Raw genomic sequence first — 25132 nt, 5'->3', positions numbered from 1 at the left:
CCCTTCATCATTCCATAATGAATCACAGTAGAATGATTATTTTTTTCCAAACGAATCATGAGATGTTCAGGAGTTTAACGAATCTCTAGCTTTTTCGATGTACATGTCCAGTAACTTCTTAACGTTATTTTTGTAAGAAATCTTTTATTAACATGAGTGTTCGGCATCTGAAAAAAAAAAAAAAAAGAGCTAACAGCTTTATTGCACAAAACAGGGCTTTGTGAACATGCCGACATAAAAAAACTTGTGCGCTTTCTCTTTATTTATTTAACGCTTCGGCGATGACTTAAAGTGGGTGTTATTTGTAATTACTCGGCAACTATGTAAGCTAGCTTAAAATGCATTTCTAAAATGAGCATAAATGTTAAATATCTGTGCCACATTTATTTACATTTCATGCACAAATAACGAAAATAGTTTTAACTGCTAAGTCTCCCCCTTAATTCTTCAAACACCTAACCATCAGGATTTTTTCAAATGTGGCATACTCTCGCCCCACAAAGAATGTACACCTCCGTAGACGGTCCAAGGGCAACATTAGATAAAAAAATATGGCCTCTTTTCTTACTCAGGTGCTTGTATCAAGAGAGAGATAATTTACTCCTCTCTATATACACCTGAATAAGTGAGCTGCATATAAGTTCTCTCACACTCTCACACATAGAAGGAAAGTACAGGTTGACAGTCTAGACATAAAAACCTTGCCTGTCAGAGCAGCACCGTTACGATAACTGGAAAGTAAAACTCCAAGTGGTTCCGCTACTCCCAACGACTTTTATGGCTTTATGGGCAGAGATTAAACACTTCCCTACGCCACGGAAGGTATGAATGCGGTCATCCGTGCAGACCAGTCTTCTTAGACCACAAGGAGAAACTACACGGCCATCTGTGCATTCTTACCACTTCCTGTTAATGTAACTAGAACAGAACAAAGCCCATAATTATAACAGCATGCAAAGATTCGTCCCAGCATTGTAGCAGGCCAAAAAAATGAAACATTGGAACCACGATAGATTGTTGAAGTAGCAATAAATACTAAACCCCTCGTCCTAAAAGAATAAAGAGAGACTAGGTGTGACAACTGCCCCGCACAGCATGCCATCACTTGACAAGTATTAGCAATAACCGAGACACACAACTTACCAAATAATAAACACTTCATTTCATTCCTACGAACCACTGCAAAATTTGTCGCTTCATGACTGCACAAATTACTGCGCAGTCATGGTTTAGAGCACCGGCTTTTTCATGCAATTCATGCCACCAAGAAAGGTTCCCTAATATTATGTTCAATAAAATATATATACATCATCATCCAGAGTACATATCGAGCCTTCCTGTTTTCTTGCTATATTAACCAGAAGACACTGGAAACGGACTTTTCACAATGCCAAAATTTTAACTACCCGAGTACTTCAATTTGACCTTGCCCACGAAAAACAACACGGATCGCATGCCCATACTAAACATTTTATATTAATTATGACAATTTTTTTCAATAAGTCCGTTTGATTAGCAAACTGAACAATTCACATGCTATACAGAAAGTCTGAAATCTCATAATCCACAGTGTTGAATACAGTGCTTCCTTCCTAGAGTAGCGCAGCAATAACCAGTCATAACTCATTTTTGAAAATTATGAGCACAGGGATTAACGTCGGGCAACTATCGACTGGTAGTGCAACCAGGAACCATCGAGACCAGCCATTTTTAGCATTGTGCGCATCGTATAAAACGTAGACAAATGTAAACAGCTTTTCCACACTCGCTGGCACTTGCAGTTTCGAAATGGAGAAATCCATGCACGCATCACACACAGACCACCGAGTCCCGAAAATTCGTTGTGTCCAGAATCACGGTTACGCACCCGGCGCGGTCACTGCGACAGCGAACGGGTGCCGAAGCACACGAGAGAGTTGACGTATAGCACGTTGAGTTAGGCTAGATTACAGCGCTCACGTGACCTCATGATTGCACTTTCCGTAGTCTACTGAGAAGAATCCTGCGTAATGTCCGTTCCCGGCGTTGAGCTTCGGCCAGCTTTGTCGTCGGAAAGAGGTTCAACGCGGAGGAGCGGAGGCGCCACGCCTGCAGCTTGCGCAAGTTGCGCAACAGGCAGTGCCGTGAGTCGCACAGCGTTTCCACCAACTGACACGCCACCTCGTGGCGGAGGTGCTTCAACACAAAGCGCACTAGCTGTGTGGTTGTGATGAATCCCGAGTACTGGACGCTGTCCGCTTTCCTACAAAAGAACAACAGGCAAGGAGAACAAACTCAGATTCTAAGTCGTTCTCCAAACAAAGAAATAAATAAATGTGCCAAAACAAGACCAAATTGCGTGTCTTACTTGCAAGTATAAGAAGGCTCGACCAATCTCACAAAGTACGTTACAATATGGCTTAAAGGGCAACTGCACCACTTTTTTGAGAACTTGCGATATTCATGGATTCAAATCTCTATAGGCTGTAGGTAAAGCATGCCAAGTGGTTTTGCACCAGCATTTAAAATAGTGATGTAGTCGATGATTGAATTTCGTGCTTCTCCTCAATGCACCGGAGGAGTGCAGGGAAGTTCAGCATGACGTCACAGAAGGTGTGATTTTAAATTACCGCTGTCCTCAGCCAAAACCTGCCCTGACTCGTTGGACGCTGCCAAACAACTCTCGGCAGGATTTGCCTTCGGTGGCGTTGATTTTTTTTCATTCAAAGTAGGTGTTTGTGCATTGGAAATGTACCGATACCTTCGATGACGTCATCATGCACCCCCCAATTGGCGTTGTGCACTGCTGAGAAGCTTGAAGGGCGTCCGGATTCTAATCGGCGATTACTTCACTATTTCAGGTGATAGCCCAAAAAAACTTCGCATGCTTTACCTGCAAGTACCACGCATTCGACCCTCTTAAGCTCGTTGATTTCTACAACCTATGCAGTTTCCCTTTAAATTTGCATTCATTTTTAGTATACAGTAGAACCTCAATGATACGATCATCATGGGGTGGTGAAAAATATTCATATCGTCCGACATACAGTTAATCCAAAAACGAACGAAATCTTCATGCAGAAGCAAGAGAAATTAACTCAGGCAGATCTGTTTACGGCAGACAGGATTCACTGCCTGCGGTGCCTAACACACGACCAGCGATCACGCGTCACCAATAGACAGGCAGCGCTTAGTGCTCCAAAATGCGGTCATGGCTCAAACGCTCATACCATCTGCAGTGGCGTGGGTGTGTGCTCAAAACACCTGAAATTCTGCACACTGTGTACAATGTGCCTTGGGAAGGAAATTTTACAAATCTGTACCATCCTGAAATTCGTACACCCATGAATGTATCATCGAAATTCTGCTGCACAGCTTTTGTGATGGTTTTTCCTTACATTGTATTCAATGTACTCAATATCACTACAGTTACTTCATTTTGTCCTCGCCAATTCTCGGCATAGGTAACAGCTGGGTAGACCATAGCTGGGTACACCACAAACTATCCAGAGCCCCTCTCAAGAATGTCAGTGCAACATGGACAATCATAATCAGTTGGATTATGTCCACCGCAGGATAAAAAAGAGTCTCCTAATGCTTTGCCATTTGCTTTCCACATGCACAGGCTATGAAAATTCATCCTCTCTCTCTCTCTCACGCACGCAAGTGTTCCATTTCGTTCCATAATGGTCACGTCACGCAAAATATGCACACATAACCTCAGTGTCATTTCATGAAATACGTACTCCCATAATGGCCTTACCGCACAAATATTACAGGCTATCAAATATCATCTCAGCTGGAAAGCTGTGCTGCCCATTGCAAAGTACACCACACAGGCAACCTTTCTGGTCCGAGCCTGGGTCACGACGACTTTACGACACCCAACACTTCCAATGCCATATAGGTTATGTCACAGCATAATCCTCCATAAAAATTTTGCATAAGCTTAGGAAAAATTTTTTTGCTACATCACTCAGCATACTATAAGAGGAGAAAAGCAAAAAGAGTTGAGAAGACACTACACACATCCTTACTTTGCCGAAATCCCAACGTGGAAACTTAATAATCTGGTATCACGTGCATGACATATATGACAAGCGTGACTGCATCAGTCTGAAATTCCACAAGGTAACACTCACTTGCGTGAAAAGAACATGACAGTAGGATAGTGCTGTACAGTGAACTCCCAGGGAAGGTCATTCTTGTATGCATCAACCCTGAAAAACAGAACACAAAGAAAGTCTCACCTCACTTTTCAGAAAAAATTCAGGGGGCACTTTGACTGTCTAAAGTGCGTAGAGGCGAAAGCGTTCTCCGCACCACTTTCGCTGCTTCTGTGGCACTGGTGGCGTCACATATAATTGAGTACTAATTCCTAAGTGATGACAAATCACTAATTAATGGTTAATTACTGAATAATGCCTGAATGCTAATTAACTGCTAATTAATGACGCTTAAAGGATGCCTTGCCCTTTGAACCCAATGCTTTTTGAGGAAAGGAAATGGCGCAGTAATTCTCTGTCATCTCAGTGGACACCTGAACCGCACCATAGAGGAAGGGAGGAATTGGGAGTGAAAGAAGACAAGAGAGCCCATAAAGAAGAAAATGAAAATTGTATTTGAGGAAAGGAAATTACGCAGTAACTGTCTCACATATCTCGGTGGAAACGCTACAGTGTCTTGCAACACTGTAGCAAGTCGCTCTGGGTAAATTGGTTTTTGAGGAAAGGAAATGTATCTGTCTCATATCTCGGTGGACACCTAAACCTCGCCTGAAGGGAAGGGAGGATGATGGCAGTGAGCGAAGACACCTATTCACTAGACGCGCCTTTGTTCATTCCAGTGGTTACCATGCTCGTCTGGCACGCTAAAGACCGGGGCTCGATTCCCGAGCTCGACGAATTTCCTATTCGGTTTTAACTATTTATATGGCCTGACTAGAAAAGTTAATTAGGCTTATTGGGTAATTAAGCAATTGACTAAGCTCAGTCCCACTTACTTGGAGCATCACTATACGATCCCTTCAATTGGTTGCATGGTTAGTAGCCAAAGTACAATTGGCCCCATTTGAAATTCGCGCACTGTGACGTCACGACGGTTTCAACCAATTGAAAAGCGTGACATTTCTGTCGACAACTGCAGCTTACAACGATGAGACATTAAGGGCTTTCGCCTTAAAATGCCCGGACAGAGAACATGTATGTAAGCAAGCTGCAGGCTAAAGCCTTGATGGCAACTATGGGCCTGGTGGTTCCATCCAATAATGTGAACTGTATCTGCAGCTGACATGCCGTTGTGGCTCAGTTAAGACGCAGGTTCGATCCTGCCCGTGGCAGCCATATTTAGATGGAGGTGAAATCTAGGCGAAATAATAAAAAGACACTTGTGTGCAGTGCGATGCCAGTGCACATAAAAGAACCCCTGGTGGTCTAAACTAATCTGGATCCCTCCAATACGGCGCCCCTCATAGCTAGGGGGTTGGATTGTTTGGTTTAAATGAAAAAGAGAAAAGTGATGGAAGTACACCGAGTTAAATTATTAATCGGAAAAGCTCAGTATTCATGAAATGAGCACCATAGCTAGCTGGCTTATCATGCCAGAGTTACACTGAGTCAAAGGAGAAAAACTGCGTGGACACTTTGGCAACTAAAGTGGTGAGAGGTGGAAGTCGAGGACACTATGCCGTGACGACTGCCGGTGGATGTGACGTCACACCGTTCCAGTGGCTATATCGACGCCCGTGCTACTTCGACATTTTTGCCTATAATTAATTAACAAATTAACCTACAGTCATCAAACTTGGCTTCTAGGTTCATTTTTCCCTCCTCTATCTGAAGCAACCATTGGTTTTCTTTTATCTTTTTTAGTTGCCGAGTTAAACGTGTGTGACATGCTTTATTAACGGACGACACTATGAGCTATTAAAGGCTTTCGCCCTAAAGGTACGCAGGCCATGTGATACCCTGCTCTCTCGCTCAAGCAAGCGCAATGGTTCCCAGATAACACAGCAACCCACCTTTTCGAAACTGCCATCCACTTGCACTATTTTTAAACGGTTCAATCATTTACCTCCCATTAGTTTTTTTTTTTATATATATATGGGCGACACAGTTTCCCTCTGTAAGCACATCTATAATTGCGTTACCAGTAATTAACAACTATTTAGGCATTAACGTTTTGTTTTGCAGAGGCATATACGTATCCCACTGGCTTCAAGCGCCGCCAAACAGGAAATCATGTCCCTACATAGCATATTTTTGCGTGCCGAACGCTACCGAACTATCAAACAAACCTTGCAGCTTGTTTTTACCTTCCTCTAATAGGCCTCCTTGGTGCTCTTGTTTCTTTTTATGTGCGCAGGTGTACAGTTTGACAAGGACCAGTTTGGCGGGAAAAAAAACTGAAAACTTGTTGAGCTTTCGAGCCTTTTTGCATCAGTCAAACATGTTTCAATTATTTTTTGAACCTACTGTCAACCAAACTAATCATTTGGATGACAACAAAACACCATTACGATATAAAAAGATTACAGAGAATGTTTACTGCATTTGAGTCAGTGCAAAAACACAGACTTTTGCTAAATAAGAGACGACGATGAGCGGGTACTGCCGCGGGATGGAGTGCTCGCGTTAGGCGAACAGACAACGGAACAAATAACGGACGATATTGCTCGGGGTTAGTAGCTATCAGATTAGTGTTTACAGTCTAATACAAGGGGTAACCTCAGACCTCACCCAGCCGGAATAGAGCATTCAGTTATGAATAGACTAAATGCAGCAGGGAGGATAACTACCTTGTTACACACTGTAAAACAGACAAAAAAGTGTGCAGTCACCTAGTGAACAGCCGCATTATTGGACACACCACACTTTCTCGCCATAAATTACCGTATTTTCCGGTGTATAAGACGCGGTTTTTTTGTCAAAAATCTTGCTGGTGCGTCCTATACAAGGGTGAGTCTTATATGCGAATTTTTCGTTTTTTTTTTTTGCGAGTTCAGAAATTACTCTGGTTCATGCTCAAGCTTTTTTCACCGAAAAAATATCACTACCAATGATGCGGTAGTAACACAGTTAACCCTTTCGCTGTCGGGTGTTTCTGCCCGTGACGCACCCCCAGTGTCGCACACTTCCGGGATGATGGTCCCGCCGTTTCAACGTCAGAATCTGACGATGCGGAACTCGCCTCTTCCTTGGATGAGACGCTGTCAGAGTCCGAATCCGAGCTCGGCTCGTATTTAGAATCTGAAAAGCCACCGCTCCAATGCGCAGAGGAAGGTCCCGCGCGGTCAGCCATATCCGAAAGTAACCGCGCGCAGCGGGGGTGTGCTTTCAGTGGCCCGCAAACCGGAGAGAAATGGGACGCTGTGTAATAAAGATGAGAGAGGGAGATGGAAAAAGGCTAAAACAAAGTTGAGGGGCTTTGCTTTTGCTGCTGCCAGCCACAAGCGAGGGTGCGACGAGAGAGCGAAAGCAGCGATCGAGTCATGTGTCAGTCTCTTTGACTCTCGGAGTGGCAACGGCACGCGCCCTTGAACTTGAAGCGCTGTAGCTCACACGCCGACAGAAGAAAAATAAAAACCTGCACCTGCAAAACAGCGGCAGATGGCAGAACAACCCTTGGACCCATAACCACACGCGCGCGTCATGATCCGGCGAACGCGGAGCGACCGCGCCACTCAGCAAAGAGAGAGGGGTGGGATGGCAGTCGCTCCGTACTCTTCAATACACGTACCAAAATAGTAAGGGGCGAAAATACGAACTTGTAGAAAGATTCAACAGATAGCGCAGCTAGTCGAAGAGCGTCAGCTTTGCGCTCAAGCGCGAAATTTTGAACGCACGATAGAGAACGTACCGGTACGTCAGTGACACTGTGGGGGGGAAGCGCGAAAACGTACCGGTACGTCCGTGACAGTGAAAGGGTTAATACTTCAATACGGGGACCGCCGTGCGCAACTTTTTTAGGTGAACTTTATCATTAAACGGCGGGGATGACGACTTCCAGAATCGCAAACACGCGGTCGTTTCGGAGGCGCAAGCAAAAGTAATGTGAAATTCCAAAAGATGGCGACAGTCGCGCTTCCCGCCATTGTCAAAACAAGCCAAGCCGGCGTTCTTTTTTAGTCATTCTTTGCAACTTCGCAACCGTGTACGTATTACGTTTGTGTTGGAGACTTCGGCGTGTGTTTTCCACTACCTACACCTGTCGTGCTCGGTCTTACTACAGTATGCCACCGAATTTTCGCAAGAGCTACACCGCAAAGTTCAAATTATCTGCGGTCGAGTATGCTACCGAGAACGGAAATCGGGCTGCGGGCCTACGGAGCTACGGAGCTTTTATGCGATCAGATGAGTCCATCCATGGTTCATTTCGCGATGGTCGAGCAAGCGTGTTTAATTAACCCTCACTAGACTAAGTGGGTAGATTGGGGTGCGTCTTATACACGGGTGTGTCTTATATACGAACTTTTTCAATGAGAGCCTTCATATATGGCGGGTGCGTCTTATACACCGGAAAATACGGTACCAACACACCAAACAATCAACACAACTTGACTATCGTTAGACCACTTCACAACTTGATCATTCTCCAGCCAAGAGGCTGCACAAGAACACGTCATTGATTCTCTTCCAGCAAGGATTAAACGCTGCACTAAACACTGACCTGGCAAAGAGGAGGCCCTTGAAACCTTTGAAGAATTTTGCAGCCGCAAAGAAGTGGTGGTAGATGGACTTGCAGAAGCCACACCAGGATGCGTAAAAGAGCACAACAGCATCCTGGAGTGGACGGTGCACACAATTAGAAAAAGCCATAGCTAGCAAAAGTGAAAGCTGCACATAAAAATGGCTGAGGCTTAGCTAAGGTTAAGCCTAGTCAGATGCGAAGCATATTGATGGCTAGGCTTGGTAATACATGGTTGACGTTCATCCCGCTCTTCATCGGTCTCTGTGGCACGCTGAAGCTTTCGCTTCTCGTTCAAATCAGCCCTGCTTCTAGGCGGCATCCCAACACCTGGCCGCCTCGTAAGTGCCCAGAGAGCGAGGCAAGCTCAGCTTAATATACCGCTGCTGTAGCGTCACGTGGTCAGCTGCAGCGCCTCTGATGTGGGGCCTCCACCGCCGCGGCCGACCGCGCGAGCCGGCAGCCCATCTCTCCTCTGCTGTGACGTCAAGTTGTCACGTGGTGTCACGTGGTCACACTAAAGGTCAATGGTAGCTCCACCGCCGCGCTCGACGGGCTGTAGTGTAGCTCTAGTAATATGCTTCGCATAAAAAAGTTAGGCAGTGTTTAACCACGGTTATAACCAAAGGTCAAGCGATAGCATTTTGGCAATGCTCCGGGACAAATTCGGAGGTCACCATCATGTCGCGCACAGTCAATTTATGGTTGGACATCAATTTTGGTCCAAATCAGCCAAGGTAAAATTTTGGAGGTGGTCCGAGCCAAATTTTGGCAATGCCCCGGGTCAAATTCGGAGGTCGCCATTGTGTCAGATGCGCTCAATTATAGTTGGACATTAGTTATGGTCAAAATGAGGCAAGGTCAAATTTCGGGGCTAGGTATAATTTTGACCGGGAAATCAATGCGAAGGCATAGATTTGTGCTACGTTGAACAAGATGATGAGTGGGCAATTCTGCCAGATGGAGTTGACGGAAGTTGATGAAGACGACACTCTGCAATGCATAGTGCGAGAGTGCGGTGCAGTTTAGGCGTGTTCGGCTGTGGCGATAGCCTAGTGGTCTCGCGCAGCGTCCTGTGAAGCTGATCTGTTGGTGTCGGCATGGGTTCAACACCCAGTCATGGATTGACTTCTTTTTCTGCCCTTTTTTTCTATCTGGGCACATTCTGACTTTGCCTAGGCTGAAGGTCTTTCATTCGTAGCGGACAGGTCACGTGTTGTTTAGCGGGGTTCGCGCACAGAGTAAAGCTATCGCTCTAACTTTTGCACTCAAGATGCAGCATGCAAAGTGATGGCAATGAATCCACAAATTTGTCAAGCGACAAACGAAGCTCCACTGATGTCATCTCTCCAAAATTTTTGCAGGCTTAATCCATGTTTGAAATGATGAAACCTTGAACATGGCGACAGGTACCACTTCACTCAAACACGAAAAAAGGGAATGCTAGTTCACTCATAAACCACATTGTGACATGACAACCTTGGCTAACCATTTTGTCAAATATAATGTAGTCTATTTATTCTCCTAGCCAAACAGACTTTTTTGAAAGTTTACTTTTGAGGCTATAATAGTGGTAGACACAATGCGAACTCAAGTGAGGTTAGCACGCAAATGTCGATCCTGTGAAACATGCCAGTCTCCAGGACTCCACGCATCTAACAGCAACTGTACACAAATACAGAAATTGTTAGAAGTTAATGAAATGCGAAATTGGAAAAAATTTTCAATTTGTTTGCATTCACGGAGCAATTCTTGAAGTTTAACACTGCACTCTGAAACTGATACAGCCACAATTAGGTTGCACAAATCTATTCGATTCTGCATGAAAAGATGCTCAACATTTTCAACTAATAACAGCGTTCCATAAACTTTCGAGTCTGGGTGCAAATGCCACACAGCAAGTAGGAAAAAATTCAGGGTGCACTTTGGCTCTCTAAAGTGCTGCAAGGCGAAAGCGTTTCCTGGCACACTGTTAGTTTTTTTTAATTATTTTTTATTTTTCATATTTTATTTTTTATATTATTTTTAATTCTGTTTCATTTCTTATTTTTATTTTAGTTTCTTTTCTTATTTCTATCTTTATTAGTTCTTTTATTTTATTTATGAAACCCATGCATTCACTAGATGCGTCTTTATTCATGCTCAAACCCTTAGCCTTTGTGGTGGAGTGGTAGTGTGTCCACTCCAAATGCCCTGGTTCGACTCCCAGCCTATGCACAGTTATTAGTACTTAAGTAGTGGCACCGAAACGCGGACACATCTGCCGATATGGCTGCTAACGACAGTATGAGGCATTAAAGGCTTTCGCCTTAAATGTGCTCACAAATGGTGAATTACGGCTTTCGAAACTACTTCAACTCAAGATAAGAGGTCTGTACTCTACTCACATGAGTAGTGTCCAGCATGAGTTGCCGAAAGGCCTTGCCACTGAGCTCTGCAACAAGGCCATTGCCGCGGTCGACCCTGATAGAGTTTGGGCCGACTGAGTTTAAATGGCGGTACAGGATCCTATCAGTGAAGTCGACAACCAGCTTCTTCAAAGTCGGAGCCGTGACTGGTCCACGAATGAGATACTGGGCTTGGTCCTAGGGTTAAAAACAAAAGACGAACGGAGAAGGAGGCATTCTGGAATCGCTCACTACGGTCCTAAAACACTTTTTCAGCAAATGGTCGCATATGACATCTTTAACATTGCAATGCTTGAGACATTACGACCATTCCTCACGATACTGCTCAGTCTTTCTCGACATATTCACGAAATGAAAGGATATCCGTCACCCGCGAGTGATGGAGGAAATACGAAGGAAACTAATACAAACATATCAAATATACATACTACATTCGTTTAGTGAAACTTTGACCGCCCCAGTAAGTGTCTGAATTTCAATTGCACAAGTTTCTTCCATTTCATTGCATCCCTATATAATTCAAATGCATGACTCCCAAAAACTGCACTATACAAGGTAGACAATAGGCAAAATTTGATAACGGGTTTAAAAAGAGCTGAAAAAGATCTCTATAAACTGTGAAATTTTTAGTAACCTGGCACACACATTAAAAAAAAGAAATTTTGCTTTCTAGCATGTCCTTCTAACCCTTTCAGGCGCTTTGTACACAATTCTGTAAGCGGCAAACTTACAGCTTTTTCTGAGAAACTGGAGCACTTAACAGTGATTTCATTATTTCAGTCAGATTGAGCACCCTTCTTGTTGCAAATAAGATGCTTTTTTGTACAATGTAGCGAATGCAGTAAATAATATTTCACATAAGAGTGAGCTAGGTAGCACTTTGTCCGCCGTTTTTGTGCAGACAGATTTTGGCCCGAGTGAAAACATCGATTGTTTTTGCTCAATTTCGAGCGTAATGTGAATTTTCGAAGCACAAAGTGATTCCACGGTCCCTAGGGTGTTTATCTGACACACGACAACATTTCAATGTTACTACTTCTAACAAATCTGACACTCTGTACGGAATTCTCCACATCGTTGTAAAAACTTGCCCGCTGGTCGCTCACATTTGAAAACTAACAAAGTCCCTTTCTTGAGGCTTGAATATAGTATTTAGGCGAAAAAATAACTGATTTCAGTCAAAACGAAAAATGGCGCCTGAAAGGGTTACGCAGCTTAATTAATGTCTGCTTCATCATTTCAGGCCCTATCAAAATTAAAACTCTCAGTGGAAACACACCTTCGCAGCGTAAATAACTGCAGTAGGCAGTCCGTCATAGAGGAGTCCAGGTGGTGCGAATTCCGTGTGCCGGCCGTCGAGAGCCACGAAATTGACAGTGCTGTTGGTGCGGCAGCCCAGCCCTGAGAAGCGGCCCTTCAACTGGCATGCCTGGTAGTCCTGGGAGAGCTGATGCAGCTGCATGACAGGAACCGCAAAATATCATTTGGAGTAAAACTTTCAAAGAACTCTGAAATATGAAATACACTTAAAGGGACAGTGAGGAGAGCACTATTAATATTTTTTTCATAGCAAAATCCGATAGTTCGGCATGTCATGGCTTTGTTGCCACTTGGCCGGCAGCGAAAGATGCATTTATTTCTAAGAAATTTGGATTCGAAGTTGAAAAAGTTTTTCCCGCCGCTCTGATTCAAACTTGGGATTCTGCTATGACGACACAGGACTAAGTGACGTGAAACCAGACGTAACGCAGACTCCGTGATTTCTAGCGGCCAGCGCTGCCTAGCAGCAGCTGAAACGAAAGCTACCGCTGGCCGCACAATTGAAGGCATCTATCGGCTATTGCGGCCGTTGCTACAGTCGCTTCGCTTACGTTTGCACTGGCGTTTTGCCAGCATTACGATGGATCTTGTTCTCAAAGTCATCAACGAAGTTCTCGCAAATAGACACCTTTAGCATACCGTGTACCTTGTTACCGCTAGCGGAATACCGGGAGCCCCCCTAACGCCGGTGAGCAGGCGCTGATTGGTCCCGATGCTTCAGGCGCGCGCGTAGCTGCCGGGCACGTGGCGCCATCTGGCGACGTCAAGGAGATTTGCGCATGCATTGGCTGTGCCTCAGTGATTCGTGGCTTCTCGTGTCCTAGTGTTTCTAGAACCATTGGTTCTAACAACACTGTTTTGTCCTATGACGTCATCACGCTTGTACTTGCGAGTTTGGCCTGTGGCGGCCATACCTCTATTTTGGTTCTTGCTCTTTTCTACGTTACAATAGCTTTGTTGTCAGTATGAGTGGCGTTTTGTAATCAGGAGCTGGTATTCTGCCGATACAAGCCAACTTCAATTTCTCCTCAGTGTCCCTTTAAACCCAGACACAACCAACTGAGAGAAGTACGCAATTTTTCGTTGCATGCAACTTTTCGCCACACGCAGTTCTCGCATAAAGACTTGAAAGGACAATGCATTTGAAATTTTCATTTGAAGATGAGATACAGGAAAAAAAAAATGTTGAAAATTTTTTTGCAAATGTTCACGATAAGCATCACTTACACTCAAAGTCACAAACACGGTGAAAAATTCCGCAATCGTGCCGATAACATGACGGTGACAACTCCCACTAGCATCTCTGCTGTGGCTCGCATGATACCACTATGTGTCGGCCCAAGTGACACAGGTAATCGGCCCAATATTGGAAATTTATTGGCGAAAACCGGTCCTACAAAGGACCAGAGTAACGCCATCCATTTCCAATATTGGCAGTTTCCAATTACCTGTGCTGGTTGGGGTGGGGTGTGGAGAGGTGGGAGGCAGGGGAGTCAGTTGGATGCAGTTTAGTTGTCGTCACTGGAATCGCAACCGAGTAATGGCGATGGGCATGTTCTGCTTGCCCTGTGCCTTTTTTGCTTTTTCCCGTTGTTTCACGCTAATTTTCAGCACGAATTGTGGTTAGTGCCACTTACTTGTAGTGACCAAACAAAAATGAAAGCAGCAGAGACTCCTGCGTTTGCTGACGGTGCTCGAGCATTGCACGTTGCATCAGCTGCATTCACTAGTTGCTAGCTTGCGTTTTGTCTTCGTAAAATTTTAGCATTGTTTGGCCAAATTTCAAGTAACACTGCAGTAGTTAATAGACAGTCAGAGTAGTTAGTTGATTATATCAAGGTCAACAGTCACAACACCTTTGTTACATGGAGTTCACAAATGCAGGTGCTTCAATGGGGACAGCAGTGAGAAACTTCGCAATAACGAATAATTCACTACATAGAGGTTAGTTAGAGGCTTCACTGTAGTCATTTACAAACACCTGAAATGCTAAGTACAACCTCAACAATATGATCGCAATTGATACAAATTTTGGGACAATAGGAATTTGTAAAATGCCCTGGCCAAGTACAATGTGTGCAATGGGCAGAAATTCAGACGTAAAGTAGATAATACGAAAGCGCAAGCCAGGACTGCACCCTGGTGCCGCGATCTCAAGCTGCACGATGCACACCGCGAGCTAGCGATGGCACGCGGCCGTAAGAACGCCCCATCAGCCGAAAACAGATTCGCACAAACTCTGCATACGGTTTTTGTTTGTTTTGGATGAAACGAATTTGGGATGATACAAATATTTTTCGTGACCCCATGAGATTCGTATGACTGACATTCTACTGTACATGAAAGGTGAAATTTTCTGTTGATCACAGACACCCACAACAGCATTAAAAGTTGGGCCATTTGGTGAAAGCTCATTACAAGAACACCACAGCACAGTGCACGTGGAAAATGAAATGAGACCAGCATTTGTCACATTCTCTCATGACTCTTTGACCTTTGTCAAAGTTGTCACGGAAAATGCTGCTCAGTTAGGACCTGTCTCCTAAAAATTGTAAGGTATCAGATTTTACATTTCTGATTTGTGATTGTGCTTTGTTCACCTTCATTGCAGAAATCCTTGTCCTGCTCAATGACCATGAAGACCACTGATAAGACTTCCCAGGATGTATACTGCCCCAATCAGAAATATAAAACGTGGGTCATAACCTTCGACACATTTTGATTTTTGAGCCCTTGCACAACTTAAAATGAGTGGGGTGCTTAGGAAACAAGGACATCACACACAACAGTTAGTTACAGCAACGTTGTTCCTTGCCATGTTTCTGCTTTGTTAAACATGCTGACTGAGCACAGCTGCAAAGAATAAACAATTTTCCTCAAAATGCAACTTTCACAGCCTATGCTAATGCAACCTTCTCATCAAGAGCAGTACAGTCAGTTTAGGTAAAATGACATACCTGAAAGTATTCTGGACTTCCGTGCTCTGTGTATACAACCAACGCAGACTGGTTCTCGACAAGCCTCGATAAACTCTTGCTTTTGAGGCCAGATGGCGAGATCCAATGAAGTGTCCGCATCTGCACGTAATTCACAGTAATAATGGAGCACAGCGACAGCAATTCAAGGGCCAAATTTTAAAACACTCCTGGGCTTATACAATTTCCATACCTCAAGAGGAGGCCCCCATGCTTCTTTAACTCAGGAAAGCTTGGTTAAGGTTTGGTTTAATGAGTTTTAATGTCCCAAAGCAACTCAGGCTATGAGGAACGCCGTAGTGAAGGATTCCAGAAATTTCCACCACCAGGGGTTCTTTAACATGCACTGACATCGCACAGTACACGGACCTCTAGAATTTTGCCTCCATCGAAATTTGACCGCCACGGCCGGGATCGAAAGGCAATGAAGGGAGCCATCTAATTTTAGAAGCAGCCTTAGTCCCTTTTAGGAGTCCCTCAAAGCGATGAAAAGCTGCTTACAGTTGTCTGGCGTTGAGAATACTTGTCTATTAACAGAAGTATGCTCATCTAAATAAAAAATAAACAAGCAAGCATCTATAATTTCGCATTCATTTTGAGGTATGCACCCCTATGTGCGCTGGTTTTGCATTTTATAAATACTTTCAAGGCTCTAGATTTGGCATGAAAACATTGTTTGTCTGGCAACATCAAATTGCTTACAGTGCAGCGGAATTTAATGTTCGTATGTAACTCCCAGAGAAAAGTATGTGTGCATATCACTATACACAAACACACCCGCATGAAAAGTAAATCTGAAAAAGTTGCTGAACCTGCAAGCTGCGGACAGAAATCTAATGTGGACGAAGCCACCATTTTGAACTCTATGCTGCCGCAGCTATCACAGCTACTGTACTGCGCAAAAGCAGAATGAGTGGTTGTGCAGTGAAGCATGCTTTCAGGTCAAGGAGCTAAATAAGGAAGCACGAAGATAGTGCCTAACTCATGAAAAGCAAGCTCCAAGGGAGGTCTCACTAAGGTTTCCCAAGGAAAGTGCACATAAAAATGAACTGAAGGAAGCCGAGACACTCGCTGAGGAAACGAGCGTTCTAAAACTTGGCCCTAAGTAGCATAAGCTGCCTGGAAGACAGAGTGGGATACCTCACGAGCTCTGTTGAACGTCCAATCAAGGGCTGTCTTGTAGTCGACGCCTTTCTCAGTGTAACCCTGAAAACGGAAAAAAAAAGACCACATATGTCAATCGCACATTAAAAATGGTTGACACTGTGTTCACACTGAGTTCAGCATCACTTGCATTCTGGTCAATTTTACCGCTATATCATCACTGCACTGAAACTGCCTACTCTAGGATCCCCTGACCAATCAAAGTTTTATCTTTTCATTTATATTTCAATCTTCTGCAACCATGAAGAGAATCCAACAACTTCCACTAGTGATGGCCACAAACTCAAATATGAACAATTACATACTAAGGCAGCCGCCGCGGTGGCTCAGTGGTTATGGTGCTCGGCTGCTGACCCGAAAGACGCAGGTTCGATCCCGGCCGCGGCGGTTGAATTTCTTTGGAGGAGAAATTCTAGAGGCCCATGTACTGTGCGATGTCAGTGCACGTTAAAGAACCCCAGGTGGTCGAAATTTCCGGAGCCCTCCACTACGGCATCTCTCATAGCCTTAGTCGCTTTGGGACGTTAAACCCCATAAACCAAACCAAACCATACTAAGGCAGACACTCCTTTACAGTTCAATGTTGACCACAGAGCCACCGCACATGGTTCTAGTTCCTCCCCCAGTACTAATAATAAGAGAGTTACAGCTTACAATAGGCAGCTAAGCATTGGAAATGATAAATGACTACATCTACTTAGGACACGTAGTAATCCGGGCCACAAGAGTGAAATGACTAGGATTATAAGAATGGGGCACAGGGCATTTGGCAGGTATTATTAGGTAATGAACGACAGTATCTTTCAAAAGGAAAGACTATAACAGCTGTATCTTACCGGTACTCACCTATGACGCAGAAACGTGGAGGCTAACGAAAAGGGGTGAACTTAAACTGAGGACAACGCGGTGAGCTATGGAAAGGAAAATGACAGGCGCAACATTAAGAGATGAGAAGAGAGCAGTCTGAATCACAGAACACATGCAAGTTAAAGGTGCACTGAAGAGGAATCTGAACTCGTCTTTTTGCCGCGGGAGCCCAATCTACATGTTCTGAGCATTCTTAGAAACCTTGATTTATTGACCTGTGTGGCCGATTTCCCTAATTAAATCGAATTAATGTCCGGCTCCCGCCTTTTTTTTTTTTTAATTCTCCCTCGTACGGTGGGCGGCATCGACCAACGCGCGGAGTGCCTTTCGCCCAGTCCCGTGGCGGCTTGCCGCTCTGCTATCGGCGGAGTAATACGTAGTAATCCGCAGAAGCAAATAGTCAGCGTGTATTTTTATTTCTGCGGGCTTATTTTTGCGGTTATATTATCTGCAATTGAAACTATTTATTCGCGGAAACCTAAAAAACAACATAAAGCGAAAGCAAAGCCTCCACGGAGCTGGCTGAAAGGCACTCCACGCGTTGGTCGACTCCGCCCACCGTACGAGGGAGAATTCAAAAATAAAGGCGGGAGCTGGACGTTAATTAGATTTAATTTGAGAAATCGGCCACACAGGGCAATAAGTCACTGTTTCTAAGAATGCTCGGAATGTGTAGATTGAGTTCCCGCGGCAAAAAGGCGAGTTCAGATTCCTTTTCAGTGTACCTTTAATGAGTCAAAATCAAGAAGAAGAAATGAGCATGGACCAGGATGTAATGTGAAGATAAGATAATCGTAAGGGCATCGGACTGGATTGCAAGAGAAGGCAAGCACAGCAGGGGACAGCAGGAAACCAGGTAAGCGTATGAGATTAGGAAGTTTGCGGGGTTATGGTGACCATGGCTGGCACAAGACAGGGTTAATAGTAGAGATATGGGAGTGGCCTTTGCCCTGCAGTGGACGTTGTGAGGCTGATGATGATGGTGAACGATAAAAAGCAGGTTAGAAATGAATGCAAGACTAATGACTCAAATGATTATGCACAAAATCTGTTTGCATATCAGCACATAATTTTAGCCACCTTAATCCTATTACGTGCCCTTATTACAGTCTATAGTCGGATACAACTTAAGAAGGCTTTTCCCCGTCCCCGGCTTTCCCCCGTCCATCCCCTTCCAGCCAATGGCGTCGGCTGATTCTCATGACCCTGCTAGGGTGACAATGCAGGGAGCCGTGCCACAACGGAAAGAGGGGTCTATCCCCGACCATAGAGGGGAGGGATTATCCCCTTGCATCTACCACTCCCTGCTTTGTGACACTAGCATGGTCATGAGAATCGGCTGACGCCATTGGCTGGAAGGGGATCCTTTGATGGGGAAAAGCCGCTGCCTTCTTAAGTTGTATCCGACTATAGCGTGTGTGCATGCCTACCTCAGGGAAGCATTAAATGGCATCTCCAAATCATACATCAGATTTATCAGACAGAGCCAAGAGCAAAAACGCTGTTCCGCACCCGAGTATCCATTAAGTTTTTTAATCAGAATTATCAAGGTGATAATTATAGCTCCTTGAAAATGTTTCAGCTCCGTAGTCTTTGTTGCAACAATTTTCATATGGTTGCGAAGAATGAAAATTGTGCCCTACATATAACTGAGCTTCAAACCCGAATACCACTGGTAGCATATGGTTGTTTACTTCTTCCATTTAATAATCAATTTTCTTTCAGGTAAAAAATAATTGTGCTCCTAATTTCACATTGATCAACACCACACATTTTAAAAACTGAAGACAGTCCAGATGACCATTCGCTTCCTTCAAATGCACGTCATAGCGAACCAACGATGTCCCTGCTCATCTGCTCAATAACTTAAAGGTGCACTGAAGAGGAATATGAACTCGTATTTTTACCGCTGCAACTCGATCTACACGTTCCGAGCGTTCTTGGAAATTTCAAATTATTGCCCTGTGTGGCAGATTTCCCTAATTTAAATCGGATTAACATCGGACTCCCACCTTTTCTTTTTCAAATCCCCGCAAACGGTGGGAGCAGTCGACCAACCTTTCAACCAATCCCGTGGCGGCTTGCCGCTCTGCCATCGGCGGAGTGATACGTAGCGATCGGGGATGATTTCCGTGGGCCTAATTTGCAGCTATGTAGTCTTTCACTGGATCTATTTATTCACGGAAACCTAAAAAAAAAAAAGTGAAAGCAAAGTCTCCATGCAACTGCCTGAAAGGCACTCCATTCGTTGGTCGACTCCTCCCACCATATGCGGGGAATTAAAAAAAAACAGGCGGGAGCCGGACATTAATCCGATTTCATTAGGGAAATCGGCCGCACAAGGCAATAAATCGAGGTTTCTAAGAATGCTGGGAACTTGTAGATTGAGTTCCCGCGGCAAAAAGACGAGTTCAGATTCCTCTTCAGTGTACCTTTAGCGAAAGCATCCATTCTGGCAGTCTTGATGCCGTAGGAATCATTAGAGGGCTCTCGCAAAACTGCTGCCCTTACTGTTCAAATACATTCCAGGTGTCACGTGCAGTAATACAGGAAGTTCTACATCTGCCGCATGAACAAGGGTGGCGCTCGAGAACACTCTTAAGGTTAGGTTACGCACAGCACAAATGTACTACACTCGAAACTTGAAGGATATGTGGCAGCCACCACCACAGCTGCCCAGTTTGTCGAGCAGCGTATACGACATACAGAGGTCATTGGTTCGGATCCCACTAATGGCATGTGGTTGTTTTTTCTTCTACTTTCTAATCAATATTCCTTCTAGCAAAAATGATTACACTACTAATTTTCCATTTATCAACACAAAAAAATTGAAAAGAAGCACATTCACGTATGCTTTCCTTGGTTTCTGTGATTGCTGGCTTTCTCGAAATGCATGTCATAACGAGCTATTCACACCCCTACCCTGCCCGTTCAACGTGACGGTTTTTTAAAACGTGGCTGATATTACATATCCCCTTATTCATCCTTTCGAATGCCGGTTTTCATACTGTTGATTTGCCACATGTGACAAACTACACTGAATTTGTGGTATTGTCTTGTTTCCAGCATCCTCATAAGATATAAATTATTAGCTGCTCGTTACATTTCACCATGTTGGTGTGTCTTTTCTCGTGCCCCTTAGTCTACTGCACAGTGCAAGCATAACTGCAAATGCACCAAAAAGCCCAAACTTCTTGGCAGTCTTGTAATAAAGCTGAAAGTTGGCACACTGTGTGATTCATCGTCTTCAAGTTGATGTCATTTTCTGTTCCACCAGTTTTCACTGAAGCAGCCCGCAATTAATTGTTCTTCGACGATTTCACAGCCCGCTAAAAATTGATGGTTTGGTTTATTGGTGTTTAACGTCCCAAAGCGACTGAGGCTATGAGAGGCGCCGTAGTGAAGGAATCCGTAAATTTCGACCACCTGGGGTTCTTTAACATGCACTGACATTGCACAGTACACGGGCTTCTAGAATTTCGCCTTCATTGAAATTCAGCCGCCGCAGCCGGGATCGAACCCGCGTCTAAAAAAATTGACTCTGACCACTGAGAACAACCGCCGCAAGTGTCCGCTCACTCACCAGCGACATATTCCAGGTGAACAGCGTCACCGAATACTGGGCGCCGATCTCCTGCGCAGCGCGGCTGTCCACCACGACGGCGAACGCTACGTCACGCCAAGGGTCACGGCTGAGCGCCTGAATCGCGAAGCCGTAGAAGCTCTCATAGGCCCGACCGCGGGGGTCGCCCACCGTGCCCACAACGACCGCCGTGTGTCGCCGCAGCAGCGGCACCAAATCCTTGGTGCCTGTGACGCGCACCAGGGGCGAGGAGACGTGCCGCACGAAGCCCTCGAGCGCGCGCGCCGTCGGCGTCACGTTCATGGGGAAGACGACGTCGCCGACGTCTCGGACGTGGGCGACGACCACGGGGAAGAGCGTGGCCGTGTACTTCTTGCGGCATCGGCCGTGCATCCACCAGCAGTTTACGGCGCCGAAGGCGACCTGGCCCCGGAACCGGTACGCCAGGTTCTCGAAGACGTCGCGGGCCCGCTTGCTCGCCGCGTCCCACGGCGCGTAGTAAAGGACGAGCGAGACGTCGTACTTGTGGAGCCGGTCAGGATCCAGGTGTCCCCTGCGCGATACGGCAGCATTTGAGGGTTTAAAGGCAAATGCAGTTGGCTGCGTCATGTCCATGTTTCTCCTAAGTTGCAGTGGCCACTTTCAGATTTCTAGTGCTCTGTATACTGTTTTGACTTATTCTTATTTTGTTGACTCTAGGCCTGAGATAGATGTCATGCCTGTTATCGCTGTAAGTAGTTCAACAAACAGATAACTACAACGAACTGGAGGAGAGGCGACCGCACAAGACGTACGCGCGGGTCCCGAGATTTGGTCATCACTGGTTGGGTACTGTCTTCTACTTTATTTCGCTCTATCTAAAATATAACAACTATCTATCTACAACGCTTTATCTACAAATGACAACGACACACTATAACGCCTTTCTGATAAAAACACCGCACCTCCCCAGTACTTCTCTAGGCTTCAACAACCGCTCCCTCTCTTTTTGCGCGTCTCGTGCTTTTGCTTCCCACAATTTTTCGCTTCTGGAAGCAAAAGCCTGGGACAAAACGACGCGCGCAGACCAGGGTCGCTACGTAGCACGACCTGGATCTGCAACTCATATTTACGGCTTTTGCAGCTGTGGCCGCTTTCTTTAGGGGGATATACTTTTATTATTTGAAGCTTTTAAAACAATTAACGCCGCTAGTAAACAGCAACTCACTCGAATGCATTGGCAGCAAAGTAACCGGCTTTGACAAGACCTCTTTCCGGTACGAGATTGACTGACCCACTGTTGTTTTTGTCACGTTAGCTCGGTTACGTATGGATTGTCTGAGCAATGATTTCAAGCAGACCAGGTTGTCAACGCTTCGCAGATGCTGGCGAGTGTGTACCTAACCGGCTACACACCTGTACGAGTCGTTGACGGGCGAGTACTTCGAAAAGAAGCGCCGCGGCGGTCCGGCCGGTCGCGTCTTCTTGGCCGTTTCGTGCAACGCCGCCCAGCTCGCGAGGAGCAGGAGCGTTAGGAAGAACAGCTCGCGTGCGTACGACGTCATTGTCCTCCGGCGTTGTCCGATCTTACCGAGACTGTCCTCGTCAACGCGTGTTTCGGACTCGGAGCACTGCTCCTGTGGAGCGACACGTGGATTAGCGTCGTCGGTTGTCGGCTCATCGCTGTCACCACTGCTAGTGTTTTCGTCGATCTCTTCCATCGTGACGTCATTGCACCGACGCCTCACCGAAGCTTCCGCGACGCTCAGCGAAACGTGCGGCAAGCTTCGGACCCAATGCAGCCACTGTTAGCACGTGGACGGCGTGATCGGTGGCACGACAACGTCAGTACTTCGATGGAAGAACGCCGATCTTCGCGATCGGTTTCGATATCTGCCGATTAGACGCCGCCATGTTGGCTGGCGTTGATGTGGCTTGTCTCGGTGCAACTTGGTAAGCCAGTCCGCTGCGCCTGATATTTTTTTACCCTAAAAAAATTGCAGTAATTTTGTTCCGCCATAACGTCATCGTATGCAGTTATGTTCACATTTAAATTATTTAGTTTTTATTTTAAACAAATATAGTGAAATGTTTCACCGAACTAGCGACATATCAGAAATGCGGCTGGCAACGCAAGGGCAACATTCAAAATGGCGACAAGCTGAAATCGAAACTGCGCGTGGGACGCCTCTTGTCCAAGATGAGTGGATACGCGAATATTTTCCTGCCCGTTCAGCTGTGCCAAGGCACGGGGATCCTAGTGGGATGTGCCGACGACGCAGCGACCAATATTTCATGCGTTGCATCGCTCTTGCTTCCGGATTCCAAAGCCACGGATGCCACAATCGACGTATTCAGGGACGCTCTGGGCCGATCCTTAGCTCGCAAGTCGTCCTACTTCGTGGGACTTCTGACGAGGGGCGATGGTCACGTTGCTCTAGTCGCGCACGCCAAGGAGACGCTCGACTTCTGCATCCAGGTGAACGAGTACGGACACGTCGTGCAGTCTTTCGTGAGACAGCCTTCGACCAAGACGATGGTTGTGCTGTACGACGCCGACGCGCTTCAGCTCACTCCCAGTTTCCACGAGCCCGGTGTCAATGCTCTGGTTGGCTGGTTACTTGAGTGTCAACGGTTTCGTCTCCCCGAAAACGTCGGCTGCTCTGCGGACGTTGTGTATGCCAGCTCAGAGAATGAAGAGATATCATTCTTTTGGCAACCCGCGCTCTGTGCGGGATCGCTGGTTCAAGCTGCGAAGGCCACAATGACACGCAAACTTCCATCCCGGTGAGTGACCATTCCTACCATCACTAGCCAGCTATATTTCCGTTACTCTGATGTTAGGAGTCTCGTTCTGCTGTGGATTGGTTGAAAACATGGCCCCAATTTTTACTTTTGGTTACGCCACGGCAATTATCAGTGGAAAACCTGTTGTAACAGTGGCCATTGGCGTTTTTTAATTTATGAAATAAGAGCTTTCTTAAAATTGACGAAACTTTCCACTTAGCAGGAGGCTACCCAGAGACGATGTGGCAATCTCCGCACACCGGGCAAATGCTGAAAAAAAAAAAAAAACTTCTGGCAAATACTTCATATCTGCTTCATATCAGTCTTGTAGTACATCATGGAAACCAATGTGGTTGGGAAAATTTGCAACAAAAATATTAGTACAAGCGTCCTCAGTTGAACAAGTACGGGGGAATAGTATTTACTTGTCGACTTTCTGTGTCACGTAAAAGAGCCTTGTAAACTACCTCTCTCTTTTAGCGCGACAAGCTAGAAATGGAGCACAAGTGTTCGTTGCGGGCACTGGGGTGCTTATGTATATACCGGGTGTTTCAGCGAACACTTTCAAAAATTTTCAAGAATAGGCTTCTTGGGGTAAAAATATGTCTTTTGCGACATGGTATTACTCATGTTGGCAGAAACCAGAAAACCGATGAATCGAACCTGGTTAACTAATTTTTAATATTTAACTAACTAGTAGAGTTAGGCGACTAGTTGCAATTAGAGATTTGCAGCCGGTCGTTATCAGTTTTTAGATCTTTGAAAATGCGATTATCCTCGCCCCTGTAGCTCGACAAAATCTGGCTGCTTCGGGCGAAAATACATACACTTTCGAAAGCATGCTGGCAAAGCAACCCCTTTAGTGCACGTAACTAGTAAATTGTTTTTTTTAGGAGAGGAAATGGCGCAGTATCTGTCTCACATATCTCGGCGGACACCTGAACCGCGCCGTAAGGGAGGGGAGGAAGGCGGAGTCGAAAAAGCCAAATTATGTCCATCCAGAGCGCCACTGGTGTATATATATATATATATGTGTGTGTGTGTGTGTGTGTGTGTGTGTGTGTGTGTGTGTGTGTGTGTGTGTGTGTGTGTGTGTGTGTGTGTGTGTGTGTGTGTATATATATACAGGGTGTCCCAGCTAAATGTAACCAAGCTTTTAAAAAACACGGGGTGTCCTAGCCGTCTGAAACCAAATGAGGGTTGTTTAGAGTCGCGTGACCTAGTCTGCAGTATCTTCTTCGTTCTTCAAGGTTGAATAATTAGTCAAGCTTAATTAACTAACTTTTTAATTATTGACTTGAGGAACAAAGTGTCAATGGAAAAGTTGTAGATCGCTTTGAGAAACAGCTTGTTGAGACATTTTCAGCAAAGTAATATTTACGTAA

General features: G+C 45.3%; 2 protein-coding genes across 2 annotated transcripts in view; one reads left to right on the top strand and one right to left on the bottom strand.

The window, feature by feature from the left end:
* Window positions 1–1139: 1139 nt before the first annotated feature.
* LOC149348935 (thioredoxin domain-containing protein 11-like) lies at window positions 1140–22878 on the bottom strand. The gene is made up of 9 exons (XM_089541039.1): window positions 22377–22878; window positions 20982–21534; window positions 16508–16573; window positions 15350–15469; window positions 12352–12528; window positions 11052–11249; window positions 8647–8759; window positions 4122–4199; window positions 1140–2242 (listed from the first exon to the last, which is right to left on the bottom strand). The coding sequence occupies exons 1-9, from the start codon at window positions 22679–22681 to the stop codon at window positions 1966–1968; spliced, it is 1887 nt and encodes a 628-aa protein (XP_089397165.1). The 5' UTR covers window positions 22682–22878; the 3' UTR covers window positions 1140–1965.
* A 210-nt stretch (window positions 22879–23088) lies between these two features.
* The window catches only part of PIG-Q (phosphatidylinositol glycan anchor biosynthesis class Q), a 34478-nt gene continuing 32434 nt past the window's right edge, over window positions 23089–25132 (top strand). Inside the window, exon 1 of the mRNA XM_089541038.1 lies at window positions 23089–23747. Coding sequence (XP_089397164.1) covers window positions 23161–23747 — 587 coding nt within the window. The 5' untranslated portion in view covers window positions 23089–23160. The remainder of the gene's footprint in view (window positions 23748–25132) is intronic.

The sequence above is a fragment of the Amblyomma mixtum genome, chromosome 4 (assembly GCF_055824585.1).
Source record: "Amblyomma mixtum isolate Tamu chromosome 4, ASM5582458v1, whole genome shotgun sequence".
Classification (NCBI taxonomy): domain Eukaryota; kingdom Metazoa; phylum Arthropoda; class Arachnida; order Ixodida; family Ixodidae; genus Amblyomma; species Amblyomma mixtum.
Note: the sequence above shows the minus strand (reverse complement) of the source record. Positions and strands in the feature narration are given on the sequence as shown.